The sequence below is a fragment of the Erinaceus europaeus genome, unplaced genomic scaffold, assembly GCF_950295315.1.
Source record: "Erinaceus europaeus unplaced genomic scaffold, mEriEur2.1 scaffold_323, whole genome shotgun sequence".
NCBI lineage: Eukaryota > Metazoa > Chordata > Mammalia > Eulipotyphla > Erinaceidae > Erinaceus > Erinaceus europaeus.
Genome location: NW_026647220.1, coordinates 44,185 through 65,602, shown reverse-complemented (window position 1 = coordinate 65,602; position 21,418 = coordinate 44,185). Strand labels below are relative to the sequence as shown.

The following is a 21,418-nucleotide window of genomic DNA, read 5'->3' as shown; positions in this document are numbered from 1 at the left end:
AAAACAAAACAAAACAAAATCCATTAGCTCGTCCGCGAGGAGGAGACTGGAGCCTGCTCAGGCCGAGGCGGTGCCGGGGATGGAACCTGTAGCCTGACCCCCGCTCCCGCGCAGTGTCCTGCACCGGGCCGGTGGCTGGTTCTCCCAGCGCCCAGAGCAGCACCGCAGCTGCATGCACTGGGTCGCGAGCGGACAGAGCACCAGCCCTGGCCAGGACAGGGGACATGGTGCAGGGCACAGGCAGCGCGTGTCCTTCCCCCACCCGCGGCCCCTCGAGATAGCGCAGAGCCCGCAGAGCCGGGCCTGTCCCGCGCGGGAGGGAGGGGGAGCAGAGGCCGGTTGCTGCTGTGGCTGACAGCCCTGTCCCTGCCCAGGTCAAGCACGGCCCCACCTACAACTGCAGGGAGTGCAGCTGCGTGTTCAAGAGCCTGGGCAGCCTCAACACGCACATCAGCAAGATGCACATGGGGGCCCCGCAGGGGCCGGGGGCTGCGGCCGAGCCCGCCCACGTGCTCACAGTGAGTGGGGGTCCTGAGTGGGGGTCCATGGGAAGAAAGGGCTGCGGATACGAGGGAAGCTAGACGCCACGTCAGTGGCTTTCACCTCTTGAAAACATCCTTTGCGTGGAGATCCTTGTCAGGGAGCTTGCCGGGCACAGGGCACAGGGCAGAGGGCTGGGCACAGGGCACAGGGCAGAGGGCCGGGCACAGGGCACAGGGCACAGGGCAGAGGGCCGGGCACAGGGCAGAGGGCCGGGCAGGGCTGTAGCCTGCAGGCTGTTTGGCTTACTGCGATCCCCTTTGGTTTGGTACGTTACTTTGTTTCTCCCCCACAGTCCTGCTCAGCTCTGGCTGGTGGTGGTGCTGGGGACTGAACCTGGACCCTGTGGTGTCTCGGGCATGAAAGGCTGTTTGCAGAAGCATCCTGCTATTGCCCTGGCTCTGCAGGATTTTATTTTATTTTATTTTATTTTATTTTATTTTTTTACCTGAGCCCTGCTCAGCTCTGGTTTATGTTGGTGCAGGGGATTGAACCTGGGACTTCGGCGCCTCAGGCGCGAGAGTCTATTTGCATAACCACTATGCTACCTACCCCTGCCCAAGATTTTATTTTAAAGCGTATTTTTATTGTAAGTGTGTGTGTGGGGGGGTGGCCGCTAGAGTGGCCCTCAGGCCCAAGCCATACTGGGGACCAGAGTGGGAGTCTCAGAGTGCAGGCCTGCACTCCACCCGCTGAACTGCTCCCCCTGGGAAACCCCGCCCAGGCCCCCCTGCAGTGGGTGTCCGCCTCTGTGGTGACCCAGGCCAGGCCGGCTGCTGTCCCTGGTGGGCGGGCCTTAGCGCCTCCTGGGTCCTGTGCCGTGACGGGCCGGGGGCCACTCCCAGGGCCCATCTGTGTCACAAGGCTCTTTGCTCCAGGTACCAGGAGGGGCGCCCCCGTCCCCCCATTCTTCGCTCGGCCTCAGACCCGCTGCTGCCCTGGGCCCTGGCTACCGGGGCTCCGGACTGGCCCTGCATGTGTAGGTGTCACTCTGCTGGGCGACCCCTCTCTCTAGAGACAGGGAGGGTGAGATACACAGAGCTCTCCTGGTGCTGGGCACTGTGCCCCTGTGGAGAGGGACTCTGTCCCCACTACCCACAGAGTAAGGACTCTGTCCCCAGCACCCACAGAGCGGCACTGTCCTCGACCCCTGGCCTGTGTGGTGAGTCCCGCCTCTCACTGCCTTGCAGGCCACGCTGTTCCAGACGCTGCCTCTGCAGCCGCCCGAGACCCCCAGTGCGGACCCCACGCCACCGAGTGGCCCGCCCGTGAGCGAGGTCATCCAGCAGCTGCTCGAGCTGGCTGAGCCGGGGCCCGCGGAGGCCACCCAGGGGCCCAGCCTCACTGTGGGCGTCAGTCCCGACATCCTGCAGGTGAGGCAGGGCCAGGGGGCACAGGGCAGGGGTCACGGCCGGTGATGAGATCCTGGGGACAAGGATTGCGGTTCCAGGGTCAAGGGCAGGGATGGAGGAGTCACAGGCCTAGTGGCCTGTGGGGGGTGGGGGGTGGTGGTGGTGGTGGTGGTCCGAGGTTCAGGGTCACAGGGCCGGGGTTGCGGTCCCCGGAGGGGTCCCCAAGGCCGGGTTCCGGGGCGGCCCCGTGCTAACCTGCTAGTTCTGTTCTGTCCCAGCAAGCCTTAGAAAACAGTGGGCTGTCTTCAATTCCAGTGGCCGCGCCCACAACCGACTCCAGCCGCGCCAAGGCCCCCAGCTCACAGCTGCCCAGCTCAGGGGACGAGCCCCCCAACCCCGCGGCCGAGCCCGCTGGTGAGCAGGACAGCCCCGAGAGGTCGGACCACAGGGACAGGAAGGCCCTCAGGAAGAAGTCGCCCTTCTTGCCCGGTGAGTGAGTGGCGGCTGGTGACCTCTGGCGGGGAGTGGGGGGCCCAGCCCTGACCTGGGAGGGCGGGTGATGTCCCCCGCCCCTCGCCCTCGGCCCCCCCCCCTGAGTGAGGGCGGCGCCCATCCGGTGCCCGCAGGCGCGGTGCGCGAGGAGAACGGCGTGCGCTGGCACGTGTGCCCGTACTGCGCCAAGGAGTTCCGCAAGCCCAGCGACCTGGTGCGGCACGTCCGCATCCACACGCACGAGAAGCCCTTCAGGTGCCCGCAGTGCTTCCGCGCCTTCGCCGTCAAGAGCACGCTGACCGCGCACATCAAGACGCACAGCGGCGTCAAGGCCTTCCAGTGCCAGCACTGCATGAAGAGCTTCTCCACCTCGGGCAGCCTCAAGGTCCACCTGCGTCTGCACACCGGTCAGTGCCCCGCGTCCCTCCATCCGCCTCTCCCTCCACCCCTCTGCCTCTCTTCTCTCCCCTTCCATGCCCTCCCCCGCCACCCTTCCAGCCCTGTATCCCTTCATCCTTTTGTTCTCTGTCCCTCCACCTCTCCATCCGTCCATCCATCCATCCATCCATCCATCCTGTCCCCAGGGCTCAGGCCCCTGCCCTCTCTGGCCCCGTCCATCTGCCTTTCCCCAGGACCCAGGCCCCCTGTCCTCACTGTCTTCTGCCCCATCTGTCTATCCCTTCCTAGGGCCCAGACCCCCTGTCCTCACTGTCCTCTGTCCCTGTCCGTCCGTCCCTCCCCAGGGCCCAGGCCTCCTGTTCTCTCTGTCCTCTGTCCCTGTCTGTCCATCCCTACCCAGGGCCCAGACCCCCTGTCCTCACTGTCCTCTGTTCCTGTCCATCCGTCTGTCCCCATGGCCCAGACCCCCTGTCGTCTCTGTCCTCTGTTCCTGTCCATCTGTCTGTCCCCAGGGCCCAGACCCCCTGTCCTCTCTGTTCTCTGTCCCTGTCCATCTGTCCCCAGGGCCCAGGCCCCCTGTCCTCACTGTCCTCTGTCCCCGTCCGTCCGTCTGTCCCCAGGGGTCCGACCCTTCGCTTGTCCTCACTGTGACAAGAAGTTCCGGACCTCGGGCCACCGGAAGACGCACATTGCCTCCCACTTCAAACACACGGGACCGCGGAAGATGCGGCACCAGCGGAAGCCGGCGCGGGTGCGAGCGGGCAAGGCCGGCGAACCGGCGCCCGACATCCCCCTGCAGGAGCCCATCCTCATCACCGACATGGGTAGGCTCGCGCGTGCGTGCGTGCGTGCGTGCGGCTCCCTGGGACCCCCGCCCCACAGCTGGCCCACTGCTTCTGGCTGAGCCTCCAGTCACGCTAGGGGAGACCCCTGCCCTGAGCTTCCCACCCCCCCCATCTCCGTGTGCTGTCAGGGCTCCACCCCCCGGCTGTCTCTCTGGCCCAGTCAATCTTTCTTTTCTTCTTCTTCTTCTTTTTAACCAGAGCACTGCTCAGCTCTGGCTTATGCTGGTGCGGGGGATTGAACCTGGGACTCTGGAGCCTCAGGCATGAGAGTCTGTTTGCAGAACCATCATGCTGTCTACCCTCCGCCCTAGTCAGTCTTTTTCTTTTTCTTTAAATATTTATTTATTCTCTTTTGTTGCCCTGTTTTATTGTTGTAGTTATCATTGTGGTTATTGATGTCTTTGTTGTTGGATAGGGCAGAGAGAAATGGAGACAGGAGGGAAGACAGAGAGGGGGAGAGACAGAGAGACACCTGCAGCCCTGCTTCACCACTCACAAAGCTTTCTCCCTGCAGGTGGGGACCGGGGATTTGAACCCGGCTCCTTGCGCACTGCAACATGTGCGCTCAACCAGGTGCGCCACCACCGGCCCCTCCTTATTATTTAGTATTACTGTTTTTGTTTTTGTTTACCAGAGCCCTGCTCAGCTCTGTCTTATGATGGTTCTGAATTTGAACCTGGGACTTTGGAGCACCAGGCAGGGGATGTCTCTCTCTTCTTTATGAGTGATTGGATACTGATTCATGAAACTATGAGATAGCAGGGGTCTAATGCCACACCGTTCCCACCCCCAGAGCTCTGTGTCCCCATTCCCTCCATGAGAACTGCAGTGCTTCTCCCCAGGGCACAGGCATGGGCGGCTGTTTCTACAACTATCTGCATTTATATATATTGGCCCATTCCCCTGTGGCGGGCAGTGGTGTGCCCGGCTAAGCACTTACACATAGTACTGCTTAAAAGACCTGAGGAAGTAAGCCCCTGGGTTCAAGCCCCCACACCCCGCCTGCGGGGGAGGCTTCATGAGCAGTGGATCAGGGCCGCGGGTGTCTGTCTGTCTCTGTCAGATAGAGAGGGAGAGAGACAGAGGAGGATCAGGGCCGCGGGTGTCTGTCTGTCTCTCCCTGTGTGTCCTGTCAGATAAAGTAGAGAGGGAGAGAGACAGAGGAGGAGCAGGGCCGCGGGTGTCTGTCTGTCTCTCCCTGTGTGTCCTGTCAGATAAAGTAGAGAGGGAGAGAGACAGAGGAGGAGCAGGGCCGCGGGTGTCTGTCTGTCTCTCCCTGTGTGTCCTGTCAGATAAAGTAGAGAGGGAGAGAGACAGAGGAGGAGCAGGGCTGCGGGTGTCTGTCTGTCTCTCCCTCTCCATCCTGTCAGATAAAGTAGAGAGAGAGACAGAGGAGGAGCAGGGCCGCGGGTGTCTGTCTGTCTCTCCCTGTGTGTCCTGTCACGGCTGCTGGCACAGGCCCCGGCTCCCCCCGGCCACACTGCAGTCAGGCCATGCCCCCAGCCGGCCATCTCCCGGCCCCCGGCCCCTCATATGAGCGCCGGCCGGCCGCCCCCTCGCCCGCAGGCCTGATCCAGCCGATCCCCAGAAACCAGTTCCTGCAGACCTACCTCAGCAGCGGCTGTGGGAACGAGGCCGAGAGACCCTACAAGTGCTTCTACTGCCACCGCGCCTACAAGAAGTCCTGCCACCTCAAGCAGCACATCCGGTGTGGCCGCTGGGCAAGGCTGGGGGGAGGCAGGGAGCCCGTTATTGTGGGGCCCCAGGACCGCAGTGTCCACCGAGGGCCGTGTGCGCACCTCAGTGCCCGCCTCTGCCCTGGCCACAGGAGGAGGGCTCCCACCTAGGCTCTGCCTCCCTGCCTCGTTCTGGACCCGTGTGTGTGTGTGCGTGTGTGTGCGTGTGTGTGCATTCGTGTGTGTGCATTCGTGTGTGTACGCGGGTGTGTGCACTCTTGTGTGTGCTTTTTTCGTGTGTGCATGTGTGCACTCGTGTGTGCACGTGTGTGTGTGTGCGCGTGTGTGCACTCGTATATGTGCGTGTGTGCGCTCGTGTGTGCGCGCGTGTGTGCCTGTGTGCACTCGTGTGTGTGCGTGTGTGCACTCGTGTGTGTGTGCCGTGTGTGTGCTCTCGTGTGTGTGCCTGTGTGCATTTGTGTGTGTGCGTGTGTGCGTGGGTGTGTGCACTCGTGTGTGTGCGCATGTGTGCGCTCATGTGCGTGTGTGCACTCGTGTGTGTGTGCGTGTGTGCACACTCATGTGTGCACTTGTGTGTGCGTGTGCACTCGTGTATGTGTGCACTCGTGTGTGCCCGTGTGTGTGCGCTCGTGTGTGTGTGTGCCTGTGTGCATTCGTGTGTGTGCGTGTGTGCGTGGGTGTGTGCATTCGTGTGTGTGCGCATGTGTGCGCTCATGTGCGTGTGTGCACTCGTGTGTGTGTGTGTGCGCACTCATGTGTGCACTTGTGTGTGCGTGTGCACTCGTGTGTGCGCGTGTGTGCACTCGTGTGTGCGTGTGTGCATTCGTGTGTGCGCTCATGTGCGCATATGTGAGCTCCTGTGTGTCCCCGTCCGTGTCCCCGTGCCCTCTGCTACGTGTGTCCCGGTATGTGGCCTTGGGACAGGCACCCTCCCCTGGAGCCATTCGTCTGCTCCGTCTCTGAGCTGGCCACAAGCTGGAGAGAGTTCTGGGCCCCCCGGGTGATGTGAGAGCGACCACTGGGGACGGGGCCCAGGGAGCTGCCCCAGGGACATCATGCTGACCCGGCTGTGCCCCCTTGGCCCTCAGGTCGCACACGGGCGAGAAGCCCTTCAAGTGTTCGCAGTGCGGCCGGGGCTTCGTATCCGCGGGGGTGCTGAAGGCGCACGTGCGCACCCACTCGGGCCTCAAGTCGTTCAAGTGCGTCCTGTGCGGCGGGGCCTTCACCACGGGCGGCAGCCTGCGGCGACACATGGCCGTCCACAACGACCTGCGGCCCTACATGTGCCCCTACTGCCAGAAGACCTTCAAGACCTCGCTCAGCTGCAAGAAGCACATGAAGACACACAGGTGGCCTGCCGGCTGAGGTGGTGGGGCTGAGGTGGTGGGGCTGAGATGGCCGGCAGGCTGAGGTGGCGGGGCTGAGGTGATGGGCTGAGGTGGCGGGGCTGAGATGGTGGGGCTGAGGTGATGGGCTGAGGTGGCGGGGCTGAGATGGTGGGGCTGAGGTGATGGGCTGAGGTGGCGGGGCTGAGATGGTGGGGCTGAGGTGATGGGCTGAGGTGGTGGGGCTGAGATGGTGGGGCTGAGGTGGCAGGCAGGCTGAGGTGGTGGGGCTGAGGTTTCGGGGCTGAGGTGGCAGGCGGGCTGAGGTGGTGGGGTTGTGGTGACGGGGCTGAGGTCGCAGGGCTGAGGTGGCGGGCGGGCTGAGGTGGCCCATAGGCTGAGGTTTCGGGGCTGAGGTTTTGGAGCTGAGGTGGCGGGCGGGCTGAGGTGGCGGGATGGCGGGGCTGAGGGGCGGGCGGGGGGCAGAGGGTGGCAGGGTTCCGTCGGTCGGGGCAGCCCGGGGGGACTGAGGACGAGGACGGCCTGAGGGGCCTGACGGCCGCCCTGTCCGCGCTCCCTCGCAGGTACGAGCTGGCTCAGCAGCTGCAGCGGCCCCAGGCGGCGGCCCCCCAGGTGCAGGTGGAGCTGGAGGCCCCCGAGCTGCCCGCCCCCGCGGCCGCCGTGACGGGACCCGGACCCGGGGCCGCACTGGACCTGCCCCCCCAGCACGCGGCGAGCGCCCCGGATTCCGCGCTGCCGGACCCGCCTCTGGAGCCCGAGGGAGGTACGCGCGGCCCCCCGTCAGCCCACCCCATGGAACCCACCCCACGGGACCCTCCCCACGGGACCCTCCCCATGGGACCCACCCCACGGGACCCTCCCCACGGGACCCACCCCACGGGACCCTCCCCATGGGACCCTCCCCACGGGACCCTCCCAGGCGGCGTCCTTGTCCTGACACACACGGCCCGCTGCGGGTCTGCGGCTGGCTGGCGTCCCCCGGGACTCTGCCGGCCTCAGCTCTGCTCCGGGGAACCAGGACCCCCTGCTCCAGGCCGGTCCCTGCCACCCCCTGAAGGGCAGGGCTGCGGGGCCTGGCCGCCCGACTCCCCGTTTCTGGCCCCGGGCTGCCCGTGAGCCCCGGCCGCAGCCACCCACCCCTCACCCCCCAGACAGGTTCGTGGCCCCCCAGGACCCCCCACAGGAGCGGGCGGAAGAGCCCTTTGCAGAGCCGCCCCCCGCGGCCCCCGCCTTTGAGCCCTCAGTGCTGTCCCAAGGTCGGCGGCTCCCTGGTGTTGAGATGCTCCGAGTGTCTGTCTCTGTCTCTGTCCCCTCTGCAGTGTGTGTCTCCTCTCTGCAGTGTCTCTCTGTCCTTGTCCCCTCTGCAGTGTCTCTGTCCCTATCTCCTCTTCAGTGTGACTCTCTGTCCTCTCTGCGGTGTCTCTGTCTCTCTTATCTCTGCAGTGTCTCTGTCTCTCCTCTGCAGTGTGTCCTTATCTCTGTCTCCTCTCTGCAGTGTCTCTGTCTGTCCCTGTCTCCTCTATGGTGTCTCTGTCCCTGTCCCCTGTGCAGTGTGTGTCTGTCCCCGTCCCCTCTGTCCACATGAGGCGTGTGCCGTCTCTGTCCTCCCCGCCCATGCCCCACATGTCTGCCGTCCGGTCCCTCTGCCCGTGTCCCTCTGTCTGTGCCCATGTCTGCCGTCCGGTCCCTCTACCCGTGTCCCTCTGTGCCCGTGTCTGCCGTCCCGGTCCCTCTGCCCGTGTCCCTCTGTCTGTGCCCATGTCTGCCGTCCGGTCCCTCTACCCGTGTCCCTCTGTGCCCGTGTCTGCCGTCCCGGTCCCTCTGCCCGTGTCCCTCTGTCTGTGCCCATGTCTGCCGCCCGGTCCCTCTACCCGTGTCCCTCTGTGCCCGTGTCTGCCGTCCCGGTCCCTCTGCCCGTGTCCCTCTGTCTGTGCCCATGTCTGCCGTCCGGTGCCTCTACCCGTGTCCCTCTGTGCCCGTGTCTGCCGTCCCAGTCCCTCTGCCCGTGTCCCTCTGTCTGTGCCCATGTCTGCCGTCCGGTCCCTCTACCCGTGTCCCTCTGTGCCCGTGTCTGCCGTCCCGGTCCCTCTGCTCATGTCCCTCTGTCTGTGCCCCACATGTCTGCCGTCCGGTCCCTCTGCCCGTGTCCCTCTGTCTGTGCCCGTGTCTGCCGTCCCGGTCCCTCTGCCCGTGTCCCTCTGTCTGTGCCCGTGTCTGCCGTCCCGGTCCCTCTGCGCGTGTCCCTCTGTCTGTGCCCGTGTCTGCCGTCCCGGTCCCTCTGCCCGTGTCCCTTTGTGCCCGTGTCTGCCGCCCGCGTCCCCGAGGCTCACGGACCCCGCCCGCAGGCTTCTCCGTGGCCGACGGCCTGGGCGCGCAGCCTCAGTTCCTGCCGGTCCAGCAGCTGCAGGCGTCCAGTTCGCTCGAGTCGCAGGCCCTGGCCGCCAGCTTCCACCCACAGGCCCTGCTCCCGGGGGCCGGCGCCGACGCCCCGGGCGTGGTGAGTATCCCGCTGTCCCTGTCCCTGTCCCCGCGCCCCTGCTGCGGGCCGATTCTCCTTGTGGAGCTGGGACTCGCGGGCACGGGCCGCCGCTCTGACCCACAGCCCCAGAGCCACCCCCGGTGCCCCGGCTCCCCCTGGGCGGTGCCAGGGTTAACCCGCCCTGGGCTCTGCCCCGACCACCCTGCCGCCCTCTCCCCTAGGCCCCCCGGCTGCTCCCGGAGCCTGGCCCGGACGGCTTGGAGCTACAGCCCCGCGGTGCCCTGCTGGAGACCCCCGAGGACCAGAGCCGGCGCTCCTACAGGTGGGTCCCCGCTGTCCCCGCGGCCTTGCATCCGGCTGCCGTGTGCGCGCAAGGGGGGCCAGGCCGGGGGTCGCCCCAGAGCCCGCCCTCTCCCGTCTGCCCCCCAAGGAGACTCCAGCCTCCCCGGAGGCTGCTGTCGCGGGCGGCCTCTCTCTAGAGCCCGGGCCTTACCGGCTCCCGTGCCAGCCCGTCACCTCATGCCGCGCCGCTGTCGCCTGGCTGAGGAAGTCCGGTCTGCAGCCCTGCGCCTCACGCCCTGCCCGCCCTCCCACTGGAGGCCCCTCCCTCCCTACCCCCAACCCCTGCTCTGCTCTGACCGGTGGGTTCCCAGAGCCTCAGGCAGGAGGGGCTCGCGCGCTCCCGGCCTCCCTGTGTGTCCTGGAAGCTCCCTGCTGTCGGCTGTCCCCAGAGCCACATGGTGTGGCAGAGAACGGGCGGTGCCCTCGGGCTCGGCGCCCCAGCCAGGGCCTCAGTCCAGCTTTCCTCGAAGTGGGTTTGCCGTGGAATCGGGCCCACGCTCGCGGTGTGAGTGTGCGTCTGCACACGCGTGAGAACGCGTGTGAGCGTGTGGGTGACCGAGTCTGTGCCGCAGCTGGTCGCAAGCACACATATGTGAGTGAGCCGTGCGGGCATGTGCGTGCACGTGTGTGAGCCCGTGTCGGCGTGTGCGTGCACGTGAGTGAGCCCATGTGGGCGTGCACATGTGTGAGCGAGGAGGGCCCTGAGCAGCTCCACATGTCCGGCACTCCTGGGTGCCCCACATCCTCTTGGAGAGAGGCAGCGTGGCATGGAGCTTCCCCCCGGCTCCGGGGCCCTCGAAGATGGCGCAGGGGCTCACGGGGCGGTGGCCATGTGCCCGCAGGTGTGAGTACTGCAGCAAGGGCTTCAAGAAGTCCAGCCACCTGAAGCAGCACGTGCGCTCGCACACCGGGGAGAAGCCCTACAAATGCAAGCTGTGCGGCCGCGGGTTCGTGTCCTCTGGCGTCCTCAAGTCCCACGAGAAGACTCACACGGGTGCGACCCTGTGCCGGGCGGGGCGGGGCGGGGCAGGGTGGGGGTCCGTGAGGGGGCCGACAGCACAGAGCTGCAGGGCCTCAGGAGAGTGCTGGAAAGTTGGTGCAGGTGTTGGTACTGTCAGCAAGGACAGACAGAGCACCTCAGCATTTCCACTGAAAGACAGCTCACGAGATCAAATCTGCACCCTGACCCGTACACACCCTGACCCCTGCAGCGCCCTGACCCCCTGCAGCGCCCTGACACCCTGCATCGCACCCTGACACCCTGCATCGCACCCTGACCCCTGCAGCACCCTGACCTCCTGCAGCACCCTGACACCCTGCATCGCACCCTGACACCCTGCAGCGCCCTGACACCCTGCATCGCACCCTGACACCCTGCAGCGCCCTGACCCCTGCAGCGCCCTGACACCCTGCAGCACCCTGACCCCTGCAGCACCCTGACACCCTGCAGCACCCTGACCCCTGCAGCACCCTGACCCTCTGCAATACCCTGACCCCTGCAGCACCCTGACACCCTGCAGCACCCAGACCTCTGCAGCACCCTGACCCCCTGTAGCGCCCTGACCCCTGCAGCACCCTGACCCTTGCAGCGCCCTGACCCCCTGCAGCACCCTGACCCCTGCAGCACCCTGACGCCCTGCATCGCACCCTGACACCCTGCAGCACCCTGACCCCTGCAGCAACCTGACCCCCTGCAGCGCCCTGACACCCTGCATCGCACCCTGACACCCTGCAGCACCCTGACCCCTGCAGCGCCCGGACCCCCTGCAGCGCCCTGACCCCCTGCAGCACCTTGACCCCTGCAGCACCCTGACCCCAAGACGCTTCCTTACCCTTGTAGCCCCCTGACCCCCTACTGACACCTGACCCCCAGAGTCTTCGTGACCTTTGTAGCCCACTGACCCCTGCAGCCCCCTGACCCCTGCAGCCCCCTAATCCCCTGCAGCGCCCTGACCCCTGCAGCACCCTCACCCCTGCAGCACCCTCACCCCCTGCAGCACCCTGACCCCTGCAGCACCCTGACCCCCAGCAGCACCCTCACCCCCTGCAGCGCCCTGACCCCCTGCAGCACCCTGACCCCTGCAGCGCCCTGACCCCCTGCAGCGCCCTGACCCCCTGCAGCGCCCTGATGCCCTGCAGCACCCTGACCCCTGCAGCACCCTGACCCCCTGCAGCACCCTGATGCCCTGCAGCACTCTGAGCCCTGGCACACACCCCCCCGGCCCTCATGTACCGTGCGTGTTGACCGCCCCTGTCCCGGGTCAGGCGTCAAGGCCTTCAGCTGCAGCGTGTGCAACACAGCCTTCACCACCAACGGCAGCCTGACTCGCCACATGGCCGCCCACGTCAGCCTCCGGCCCTACAAGTGCCCTTCCTGCGAGCAGGCCTTCCGCTCCGGCCTGCACTGCAAGAAGCACACGAGACACCACCGGCCCCCGTGCTCGCCCGCCGACCCCGCACGGGCTCCCGCCGCAGGTAGGGCCAGGGGACGAGGGGGTCGCCCCAGTGGCAGCCGGGCGCCGGCGCCCTTCAGAGCCTTTGGGCCTCCTGCCACCTCCTCGAGCCCCCAGCGCGCCCGGCGCCTTCCGTGCCCTCAGCCTGGTGGCCGTGGCAGGTCGGTGCCCACAGCCTCCCTCCTGCTGCCCGCGCCCCGTTCTGCGGCCACCCTGCTGTCCAGACTGCTCCCCGTCCCGTCCCGTGTCCTGTGGTGGGGCCCTCCCTGGCCTGCCGCCCAGTCCCCTGCTGCCGCTGTTTGGGGGACCCCTTCTGGGGCGCTCGCTCCTCGGGCCTCGGCTCCCGCTTCTGTGAGAAGCGGTTTTCAGTTCAGGCAGTCGGTTTGGTCACTGCTCAGCTCTGGCTGACGGGCTGCCGGGAACTGAACCTGAGGCCTCGCAGCCCATTAGGCTGCCGTCCCTGCCCTGCCCTGCCCTGCCCTCGCGTCTTCTCTCTCTGATACAGAGAATAAAAGCGCTGGCCTGGAGCCAGGGGACGGCAGTGCAAACCCAGGACACCCTCCTTCCCCCACCTCTCTCCTCCCCCTTTCTCTCCCTCTCTCTCTTCCCTCCCTCTCCTCCCTCTTCCCCTCTCCCCTCTCCCTCTCTCTTCTCTCTCTCTTCCTCCCTCTCCCTCCTTCTCTCTACCCTCTCCTCCTCCTCATCTCACTCCCTCTCCTCTCTCCCCTCTCCCCCTGTCCCTCCCTCTCCACTTTCCTTTGTTTCTCTCTCCCGTCTCCCCCTCTTCCTCCCTCTCCCCTCCTTTCTTCTCTTCCCTCTCCCTCCCTTTCCACTCTCCTTTCTTCTCTCTCCCTCTCTCCTGTCTCCCCCCCTCCCTCCCTCTCCCCTCTCCTTTCTTCTCCCTCTCTCCCCCGTCTCCCCTCTCTCTCCCCTCTCCTTTCTTCTCTCTCCCTCTCTCTCCTCTCCCCTCTCCTTTCTTCTCTCTCTCTCTCTCCCTGTCTTCTCTCTCTCCTCTCCCCTCTCCTTCTCTCTCCCTCTCTCCCCGTCTCCTCTCTCCTCTCCCCTCTCCTTTCTTCTCTCTCCCTCTCTCCCCGTCTCCTCTCTCTCCTCTCCCCTCTCCTTCTCTCTCTCTCTCTCCCCGTCTCCTCTCTCTCCTCTCCCCTCTCCTTCTCTCTCCCTCTCTCCCTGTCTCCTCTCCCCTCTCCTTTCTTCTCTCTCCCCCTCTCCCGTCTCCCCCCTCCCTCTCCCCTCTCCTTCTCTCTCCCTCTCTCTCCTCTCCCCTCTCCTTTCTTCTCTCTCTCCCTCGCCCCCACACGCACACACTAAACGAGGTTAGAATCCAGTAGAGTGAACCCCCGCGGCCCTGTGAGCCCACACACAGCCTTGTCGCTGGTGGAGCCGACCCAGACCCTGAGCCCCCCGCCCCCCAGAGGCCTGCGTGGAGGAGGAGGAGGAGGAGGGCTCGGAGCGGGCAGGGCCCCGCAAGGCTCGCCCCGAGGTCATCACCTTCACGGACGAGGAGACGGCGCGGCTGGCGCGCATCGGGCCGCGGGAGAGCGCCACGGTGTCGGAGCAGGTGCTGGTGCAGTCGGCGGCCGAGAGGGACCGCGTCAGCGAGCTCCGCGACCCGCGGGCCGAGCTGGAGGCCGAGCCCAAGTACGCTAACCGCTGCTCCTACTGCCCCAAGAGCTTCAAGAAGCCCAGCGACCTGGTGAGGTGAGGCGGGGACGGGGACAGGGGGACGGTCACTGCCCAGCGACCTGGTGAGGTGAGGCGGGGGACAGGGACGGCCACTGCCCAAGGCCTGGTGAGGTGAGGCGGGGGGCGGGGACGGGGGGGACGGCCACTGCCCAAGACCTGGCGAGGTGAGGTGGGGGACACAGAGATGGCATCCCTTGCTAGCCACCACTGCCCCTCCTGCAGCCCAGTCTGCAGCCCATGGGCAGTCAAGGCCACAACCATCCTGCTTATTTATTTGTACTTGACAGAACAGAGAATAATTGATAGGGGAGAGAGAGAGACAGACAGACCTGCAACCCTACTCCACTGCTCGTGAAGCTTCCCCCCTTGCAGATGGGGACCTGGGGCTTGAACCCAGACCCCTGTGCGCTTAACCAGGTGCGCCACCGCGCGGCTCCCGTCACCCAGTCTCGCCAGCCCAGTGTTCTGAGGGCTGCGGCCGTAGCTCGCCTGGTCGCACTGCTCTGCCCCACGGGGGGGTGGGGGGGAGACACTGGAGGGTTCGGCCTCCCTGGCTGTCCGTGGGCCCGGGCTCTGCGCTGGCACCGTGCGCGAAGACCACGGGCAGGAGCCTCCATGAACGCTGATGCGGGGCCGTGGCATCGCTCCCTCTTTCTCCGACTCCATCTCTGCCTTCGGAAACATTTAGAAACGAGACTCCGGGAGTCACCTGCTCTCCTGCGCCTGCCCGGCCCTTCTTTCCATCTTTATTTAAGTCGGCACGAGGGGCGGGTGGTGGTGGACCCGGTTGAGCAGATAGGTCACAGCACACAAAGACCCGGGTTCGAGCCCCCGGTCCCCACCTGCAGGGGAAAAGCTTCTCGAGTGGTGGAGCTGGGCTGCAGGCGTCTCTCTGTCTCTCTCCCTCTCCGTCTCCCCCTTTCCTCTCTGACGCAGAGAATAAATGCGTTGGCTTGGTAGCCCTGAAACTGCTCCTATGGGAGTCGGGCGGTAGCACAGCGGGTTAAGCGCACAGGGACCGGCCTAGGAATCCCGGTTCGAGCCCCCGGCTCCCCACCTGACAGGGTCTCGGTGCCCAGGGCCGTGCGAGCCGCATGCGTCTGCCAGGCCCCAAGTGAGCCTGACGGGCTGCCCCCCGCGACGTGGCCGGGCCTGAGCGCCCCTCTCCCTGCAGGCACGTGAGGATCCACACTGGCGAGAAGCCCTATAAGTGCGAGGAGTGTGGGAAGAGCTTCACCGTGAAGTCCACCCTCGACTGCCACGTGAAGACACACACAGGTGAGCCTGCCGCAGGGGCGGGACACAGATCCGGGGTGTCCTCCCTGGTCCCTGCTGTGACTCCTGGGCCCTGGGGGGGGGGTGTCCCTCATGTGGCTGTCCCCTGTGGCCTCCTGGCCTTCTGGCGCCTGGGGGTGTCTCCCCTGGGGCTTTTCTTGACTCGCCCCATGGCCCCTAGGCCTGGGGTCCCGCGGCCCTGATTCTGCCCGTCCCCCCGGGGGTCCCATCCTGTCGCCCCGACACCACGCCGCCACGCCGCTGTCCCCGCAGGCCAGAAGCTGTTCAGCTGCCACGTGTGCAGCAACGCCTTCTCCACCAAAGGCAGCCTGAAGGTGCACATGCGCCTGCACACGGGCGCCAAGCCCTTCAAGTGCCCGCACTGTGAGCTGCGGTTCCGCACCTCCGGCCGCCGCAAGGCCCACATGCAGCTGCACTACAAGCCCGACCCCCGCAAGGCCCGCCGGCCCCCCGCCGCCCGCGGCCCCCCGGAAACGCCCCCCGCGGCCCCCGCACCCTCCGACCCCGGCGTCTTCATCATGAATGGCTCGGTGCTGGCCGGCCCGCTGGACCAGGCGCTGCTGCAGCCCGGGCTGGTGGGCCAAGCCCTGATTCCCACCTCCGTGGCAGGTGCGTGTGGCCGGCCTGGTGCCCAGCTTGATCCCACCCTGTCCCCACCCTCTCCCCAGCTACATGCTCAGCCCTGTCCTCAGCTCAGTCCCCAAACCTGTTCCTGGCCCTGTCCGCAAGCCTGATTCCAGCTCTGTCCCCAGCCCTGACACAGCTCTGTGCCCAGCTCAGTCCCCAGCTCTGTCCCCAGCCCAGTTCTCAGCCAGTCCCAGCCCTGTCCTCGGCCCTGTCCCCAGCCCTGTCCCCATCCCTGTCCCCGGCCCTGTCCCAGCCCTGTCCCCTGCCCTGTCCCCTGTCCAGTCCCCGGCCCTGTCCCCTGGCCCTGTTCCCGGCCCTGTCCCCGGCCCTGTCCCCTGCCCTGTCTCTGCCCTGTCCCCGGCCCAGTCCCCAGCCCTGTCCCCGGCCCTGTCCCCTGGCCCTGTCCCCGTCCCTGTCCCCTGGCCCTGTCACTGGCCCTGTCCCCATCCCAGTCCCCAGCCCTATCCAATCCCCATCCCTGTCCACAGCCCTGTCCCCATCCCTGTCCCCAGCCCTATCCCATCCCCATCCCTGTCCACAGCCCTGTCCCCATCCCCATCCCCATCCCTGTCCACAGCCCTGTCCGCATCCCAGTCCCCGGCCCTGGGAGCTCCGAGGGTGCAGGGCGAGGGTCTCATCTCTCCCTGTCTGCCTCTCTGCCTTTCTGAGGATAGAAGGCTTGGCCCAGGGGTCAGCTGCTGGCCACAGGGTGGGGAGCTGAGGGTCCCCAGTCAGCTACTGGCTGAGGGGGGTTGGGCTGGAGCTCACTGGCCAGCAGGGTGGGGGTCCACTAGTGAGCTGCGGGCTACCGGGTGGGGGGCCGGGGGTCCACTGGCCAGCTACAGGTGCCCGGGCGCACTCGTCGGTTACGGGGGGGGGGGGCCTGACCGCGCCCTCTCGCAGCCGGGGGGGACTGGACGGTGTCCCTGACTGACAGCAGCCTGGCCGCGCTCGAGGGCATCCAGGTGCAGCTGGCCGCCAACCTGCTGGGGCCCAACGTGCAGCTCTCGGGCCTGGACACGGCCAGCGTCAGCAACATCACCTTACAGGTGCGCCTGCCCTGCCCTGCCCTGCCCTGCCCCTGCCCTACCTCTGCCCATCCACTCTCGCCCCAGCGCCCCGTCCCTGCCCCTGTCCCTGCCCCGTCCCTCCCCTGCCCCCCTGCCCCAGCCTCCACCCCCCACCCCCCCACCCCGACCCTCCCTTATTGTTCCTCTGGGTCTCTGGTCTCTAGGTCTCTGGGTCTCTGGATCTCTGGTCTCTGGGTCTCTGGTCCCTGTGTCTCTGGGTCTCTGGTCTCTGGGTCTCAGGTCTCTGGGTCTCTGGTCTCGGGTCTCTGGGTCTCTGGTCTCTGGGTCCCTGTGTCTCTGGGGCTCTGGGGCTCTGGGGCTCTGGGGCTCTGGGTCCCTGTGTCTCTGGGGCTCTGGGTCTCTGGTCTCTGGGTCTCTGGTCTCTGGGTCCCTGTGTCTCTGGATCTCTGGGTCTCTGGTCTCGGGTCTCTGGGTCTCTGGTCTCTGGGTCTCTGGGTCCCTGTGTCTCTGTGTCTCTGGGTCTCTGGTCTCTGGGTCTCTGGGTCCCTGGCCTCTTTGCTGCCTCTCCCACCCGACTCCAGGGGCCACTCTGACACAACAGTTCCCCAGTCCTTTGTCCCGAGTCCCTGTCCCCTGGTTCCTGTACCCAGACCCACATCCATGTACTCTGGGCCCCCATTTCCTGGGGTCCTGGTCCACATGGGTCCCTGCCCTTCAGGGTCTCCATTCCTCTGGGTCCCTGTCCCCTGTCCTTGTCCCTGATCTCCATCTGTGTCCCTCCATCCCTGTCCCCATATGTGTCTCCCTCATCCCTGTCCCCCCACCTGTATCCCCGTGTCCCTGTCCCCATCTGTGTCCCCCTGTCCCTGTCCCCATCTGTGTCCCCCTGTCCCTGTCCCCCATCTGTGTCCTCCTATCCTCATCTGTGTCCCCCTGTCCCTGTCCCACATCTGTGTCCCCCTGTCCCTGTCCCACATCTGTGTCCCCCCTGTCCCTGTCCCCCATCTGTGTCCTCCTGTCCCCATCTGTGTCCTCATCCCGGTCCCACATCTGTGTCCCCCTGTCCCTGTCCCTGTCCCACATCTGTGTCCCCCCGTCCCTGTCCCACATCTGTGTCCCCCTGTTCCTGTCCCCCATTTGTGTCTCCCTGTCCCTGTCCCCCACCTGTGTCCCCCTGTCCCTGTCCCCGGCACTCAGCCCCCATCCCCTACAGATCGACCCCAGCCTCCTGCAGCAGGGTGGACTCCTGGCCCAGCAGCTGAGCGGGGAGTCCAGCCTGACCACCCCAGGGGCCCCCCTGCAACCGGCCGACAGCGCCACCCCTGCCAGCGTGGTCCTGCAGCCCATCCCCGGCCTCGCCCTGCAGCCCAGCGTGTCCTCTGCCAACCTGGCCATCAGCCCGCTGGCCGAGCCGGACCCCGCGCTGACCTCAAGCGGTGGTGAGGGCCCCTGCTGCCGCCCCACGCTCGTTCCGGAGGCTGTCCGGTGACGTCCGGGGCCGGGCTCTGTGGAGACTAGTTCTGGCGGAAGGTGCGGCCTGGTCCCGGGCCGAGACCGAGCTGGTGCCAGGCGAGAGCCCCCTAGTGCCAGGGGAGGCTCTGCAGCTCTGTGTCCCCCTCTGAATGCAGAAGGCACCAGGGCCATGAAGCCACACAGGCCTGAGGCCCCAGCTCCATGGAGAGGAGGAGCAGGAGCACAGAGAAGAGGAAGAGGAGGAGAGGGAAGGGGGAGGAGGGGGAGGAAGGGAAAGAGATAAAGGGTTCGGAGGAGGGAGAGGGAGGAGGGGGACGCAGATGGGGGACAGAGAGAGAGAAGTGAGAGGACAGAGAGAGAAAAAGGGAGAGAGAGAACAAAAAAGGGGAGAGGGAGAGGAAAGGGGAGTGAGAGAGGGACAGAAAGGGAAGGAGAGAAAGGAGAGGAGAGAGAGACCGTGAGTGCAAGCACTCTGCCTGGCTCTGGCAGGAGGGGTACTGGACTTCTGGGAGGGCGAGGAGAGGAGGGAGAAGAAGGAGAGAGGGAGGAGGGGGGAGGAGGGAGGAGGAACTGACACCCCCTCCCCGCAGGGACCCAGGACCTCATGCAGACCATGGTGGCTCCGGGCCTGGTGTCCCCCCCTGGAGGCCCCCCTGAGATCACGCTGACCATCAACGACTCCAGCCTCAGCCAGGTGCTGGCCCAGGCGGGGCCCGCGGCCGCCCCCCCAGCAGGGTCCCCCCAGGAGATCACACTAACCATCTCAGGTGAGTCCTCGGGAGTCCCGGCGGTCAGTGACGCCCCCTCCCGCGAAGCAGGGCCTGCCGGCCAGCACCCAAAAACCCACAGTATCCACCTGTCTGCCCAGCCCTCAGCCGCTGAGCTGCTGGCCCCCGCTGGCTGCGGGGACCCGGTGACCTCCCTCAGGCCGCAGCCAGCCACGTGGCCAGCTTTCCTGTTTGACCTGCGCTGCCCGGGCCTCTGCCCATGTCATCACCACTCCGGGCAGAGCTGCAGACAGACAGGCAGACAGGCAGACAGACCGAGGGAGACACCACCCTTGCAGAGCTTCCCCTGGCACTGTGGTACCCCCGTGTGGTGCTGGGGCTGAGGCCTGGGCAGCTGGGGCTGAGACCCCCCACTCCCATCGGCCCCACTGGGTTCAGGGCCTTGGTAGCAGTTTGCAGGCTGCATGATGGGGGGCAGCTACCCCCAGATCCCTGCTCCCCCACCCTCACACCCTCCCTCAGCACCATCCTCACAGAGGTCTCTTCCTTTTTAGTTTTCATCTGATTAGCTAGGACAGGAAGACTGAGGGGAGGGGGACAGGGAGGCAGTCCCGCCTCACCTCTTGCCAGTCTTCCCCTCTGCGGGTGGGGAGCGGGGACTCAAACCCGGTGTGATATGAAGTGTCAGGCAGGCCACCCCATCACTGGCCCACGCTGACCCGTCCAGGCCACCCCGTCACCCCCTGCTGCAGGAGGGGCCTTTATCTGTGTGTGGGGCTCTGCTCAGCATGCCCAGGTGTGTGTCCAGGGCGGGAGGCATCTGTGTGAGGACAGGTTCCGGGCAGCCCTGGTGCCCTCGGCCCTCGGCTGGCTGCTCTCCTGATGCAGCGGTGTGCCCAGGCCCCTCACCCCCCGGGAGAGAGCCCAGGGGAAGCTCCCGGCTCCATCTCTGGCAGAGCAGGGAGGGGGAGCCCAGGAACCCCAGACCAGGGTGATGGGGGGGGGGGGCGGGGGGGGGGGCGGCCAACCTCTCCCTGGAGTGTGGGACTCGGCCCAGCCCCCTCCTCCCCCCCCCCCCCCCCCCCGCCTCCCTGTCTCCCCCAGACCTCAGCACCCCTGCCGGCAGCCTCCCGCCCTCAACCCCCATGTCCCCAACGGCGCTGTCTGCCCAGAACCTGGTGATGTCCTCAGGCGTGGCGGGGGACGCTAGCGTGACCCTCACCCTGGCCGACACGCAGGGCCTGCTCTCAGGGGGCCTGGACACCGTCACGCTCAACATCACCCCCCAGGTGGGTGCCCCCCACCCCAGGGTCCCCCAGGCGGAGGGCTCCCGGCAGGCAGCCAGGACCCACGGCCTTGGCACCAATGACCCCGGGCAGAGTGGTAGTTCACCAGGCCATGCGCTGCCCACAGGCCCACGGCCCAGGCCCAGGCCCGTGCGGCCCAGAAGCCCAGTACCCCCTCCTGCCAGAGCCGGGCAGAGTGCTTGCGCTCACGGTCTCTCTCTGTCTCTGTCTCTCTTCTTCTCTCTCCTTTCTCGCCTTCCTTTCTGTCCTCTCTCACTCCCCTTTCCCCTCCCTCTCCCCTTTTCTGTTCTCCCTCTCCCTTTCTCTCTCTCCTTCTGTCCTCTCACTTTTTTCCTTCTCTCTTTTTCTCCTTCTCCCTTTTTCCTCTCTCTACCCCCTGCCCCTCCCATCAAGGAAGATGCCCTGGAGAGTGAGGTGGAAGCCCAGGTGGGGTCTGGGAGCCCCTCAGGCCTGGTGTGTGTCACCCCTGCACATCTCCTCACACCCTGTCCCCCTCCCCACCTGCGGCCATGACACGCGAGCAGGCTGTGGGGTGAGAGAGAGCTTGCCCTCCATGCCTCGCCACCCCTGCTGCCCGGGCTCCTGCCTCAGGGACCCTGTCCTCAGGGGCAGCAGGTAGCAGCCGGGGGTCTGCGGCCATGCCAGGTGCCGCGTGGCTCATCCCCGCCTTGCCTCGCCCCCACCACCCCTCAGGGCCAGCAGTTCCCGGCCCTGCTCGCTGACCCCTCGCTCTCCGGGACGGGGGGCGCCGGGCCCCCCCAGGTCATCCTGGTGAGTCACACGACGGCACAGGCCTCGGCCACAGCCTGTGAGGAGGCTGCCTGCCAGGTGGGGTCCTGTCCCCACTCTCGGGGGCCCAGGGCCCAGGCTGGGGTGTGGGGAGGGAGCCTACCAGGTGGGTGGGGTTCCCGGGCACCCCAGGCCTACCCCGCCTTGAGCCGTCTCCCCTCCCCCAGGTCACGGACGTGGGGGCCAGCCTGGGCTCAGGGGACAAGGAGGGTCGGCCGCACCCCTGCGGGGAGTGTGGGCGCCAGCTGGCCTCGGCAGCCCAGCTGCAGCAGCACCGCAGAGAGGCGCATGGGGGCCAGCGCAGCCACGTGTGTGGGCTCTGCCGCAAGGCCTTCAAGCGCGCCACACACCTCAAGGTGCGGGGAGCCGGGGACCCGGGGACCCGGGGGACAGGAACCATGGTGGGGGGATGGGACCGCGAGGGGGCCAGGGACAAGGCTCAGGGATCCCGTCCCCTCCTCTGGGTCCCCCGGGCACCTGGATGGGACCAGCACTGGCTGAGGGAGCCTCTCAGAGCCTCC

General features: G+C 66.6%; 1 protein-coding gene across 7 annotated transcripts in view; it reads left to right on the top strand.

Annotated features, from left to right (window-relative positions):
* The window catches only part of ZNF236 (zinc finger protein 236), a 44,382-nt gene that overhangs the window by 20,166 nt on the left and 2,798 nt on the right, over positions 1-21,418 (top strand). For 6 of the 7 annotated variants that reach the window (XM_060183823.1, XM_060183825.1, XM_060183826.1 and 3 more), the window contains 22 exons: positions 375-518; positions 1,731-1,913; positions 2,171-2,381; positions 2,519-2,791; positions 3,404-3,607; positions 5,195-5,336; positions 6,414-6,674; positions 7,235-7,434; positions 7,823-7,927; positions 9,017-9,168; positions 9,372-9,472; positions 10,335-10,486; positions 11,758-11,967; positions 13,376-13,661; positions 14,821-14,924; positions 15,195-15,551; positions 16,473-16,618; positions 17,814-18,039; positions 18,664-18,840; positions 19,906-20,090; positions 20,802-20,879; positions 21,065-21,253. In XM_060183823.1, the coding sequence (XP_060039806.1) occupies positions 375-518; positions 1,731-1,913; positions 2,171-2,381; positions 2,519-2,791; positions 3,404-3,607; positions 5,195-5,336; positions 6,414-6,674; positions 7,235-7,434; positions 7,823-7,927; positions 9,017-9,168; positions 9,372-9,472; positions 10,335-10,486; positions 11,758-11,967; positions 13,376-13,661; positions 14,821-14,924; positions 15,195-15,551; positions 16,473-16,618; positions 17,814-18,039; positions 18,664-18,840; positions 19,906-20,090; positions 20,802-20,879; positions 21,065-21,253 (4,086 nt within the window). The remainder of the gene's footprint in view (positions 1-374; positions 519-1,730; positions 1,914-2,170; positions 2,382-2,518; positions 2,792-3,403; positions 3,608-5,194; positions 5,337-6,413; positions 6,675-7,234; positions 7,435-7,822; positions 7,928-9,016; positions 9,169-9,371; positions 9,473-10,334; positions 10,487-11,757; positions 11,968-13,375; positions 13,662-14,820; positions 14,925-15,194; positions 15,552-16,472; positions 16,619-17,813; positions 18,040-18,663; positions 18,841-19,905; positions 20,091-20,801; positions 20,880-21,064; positions 21,254-21,418) is intronic. The other variant, XM_060183824.1, reaches the window with a different exon arrangement.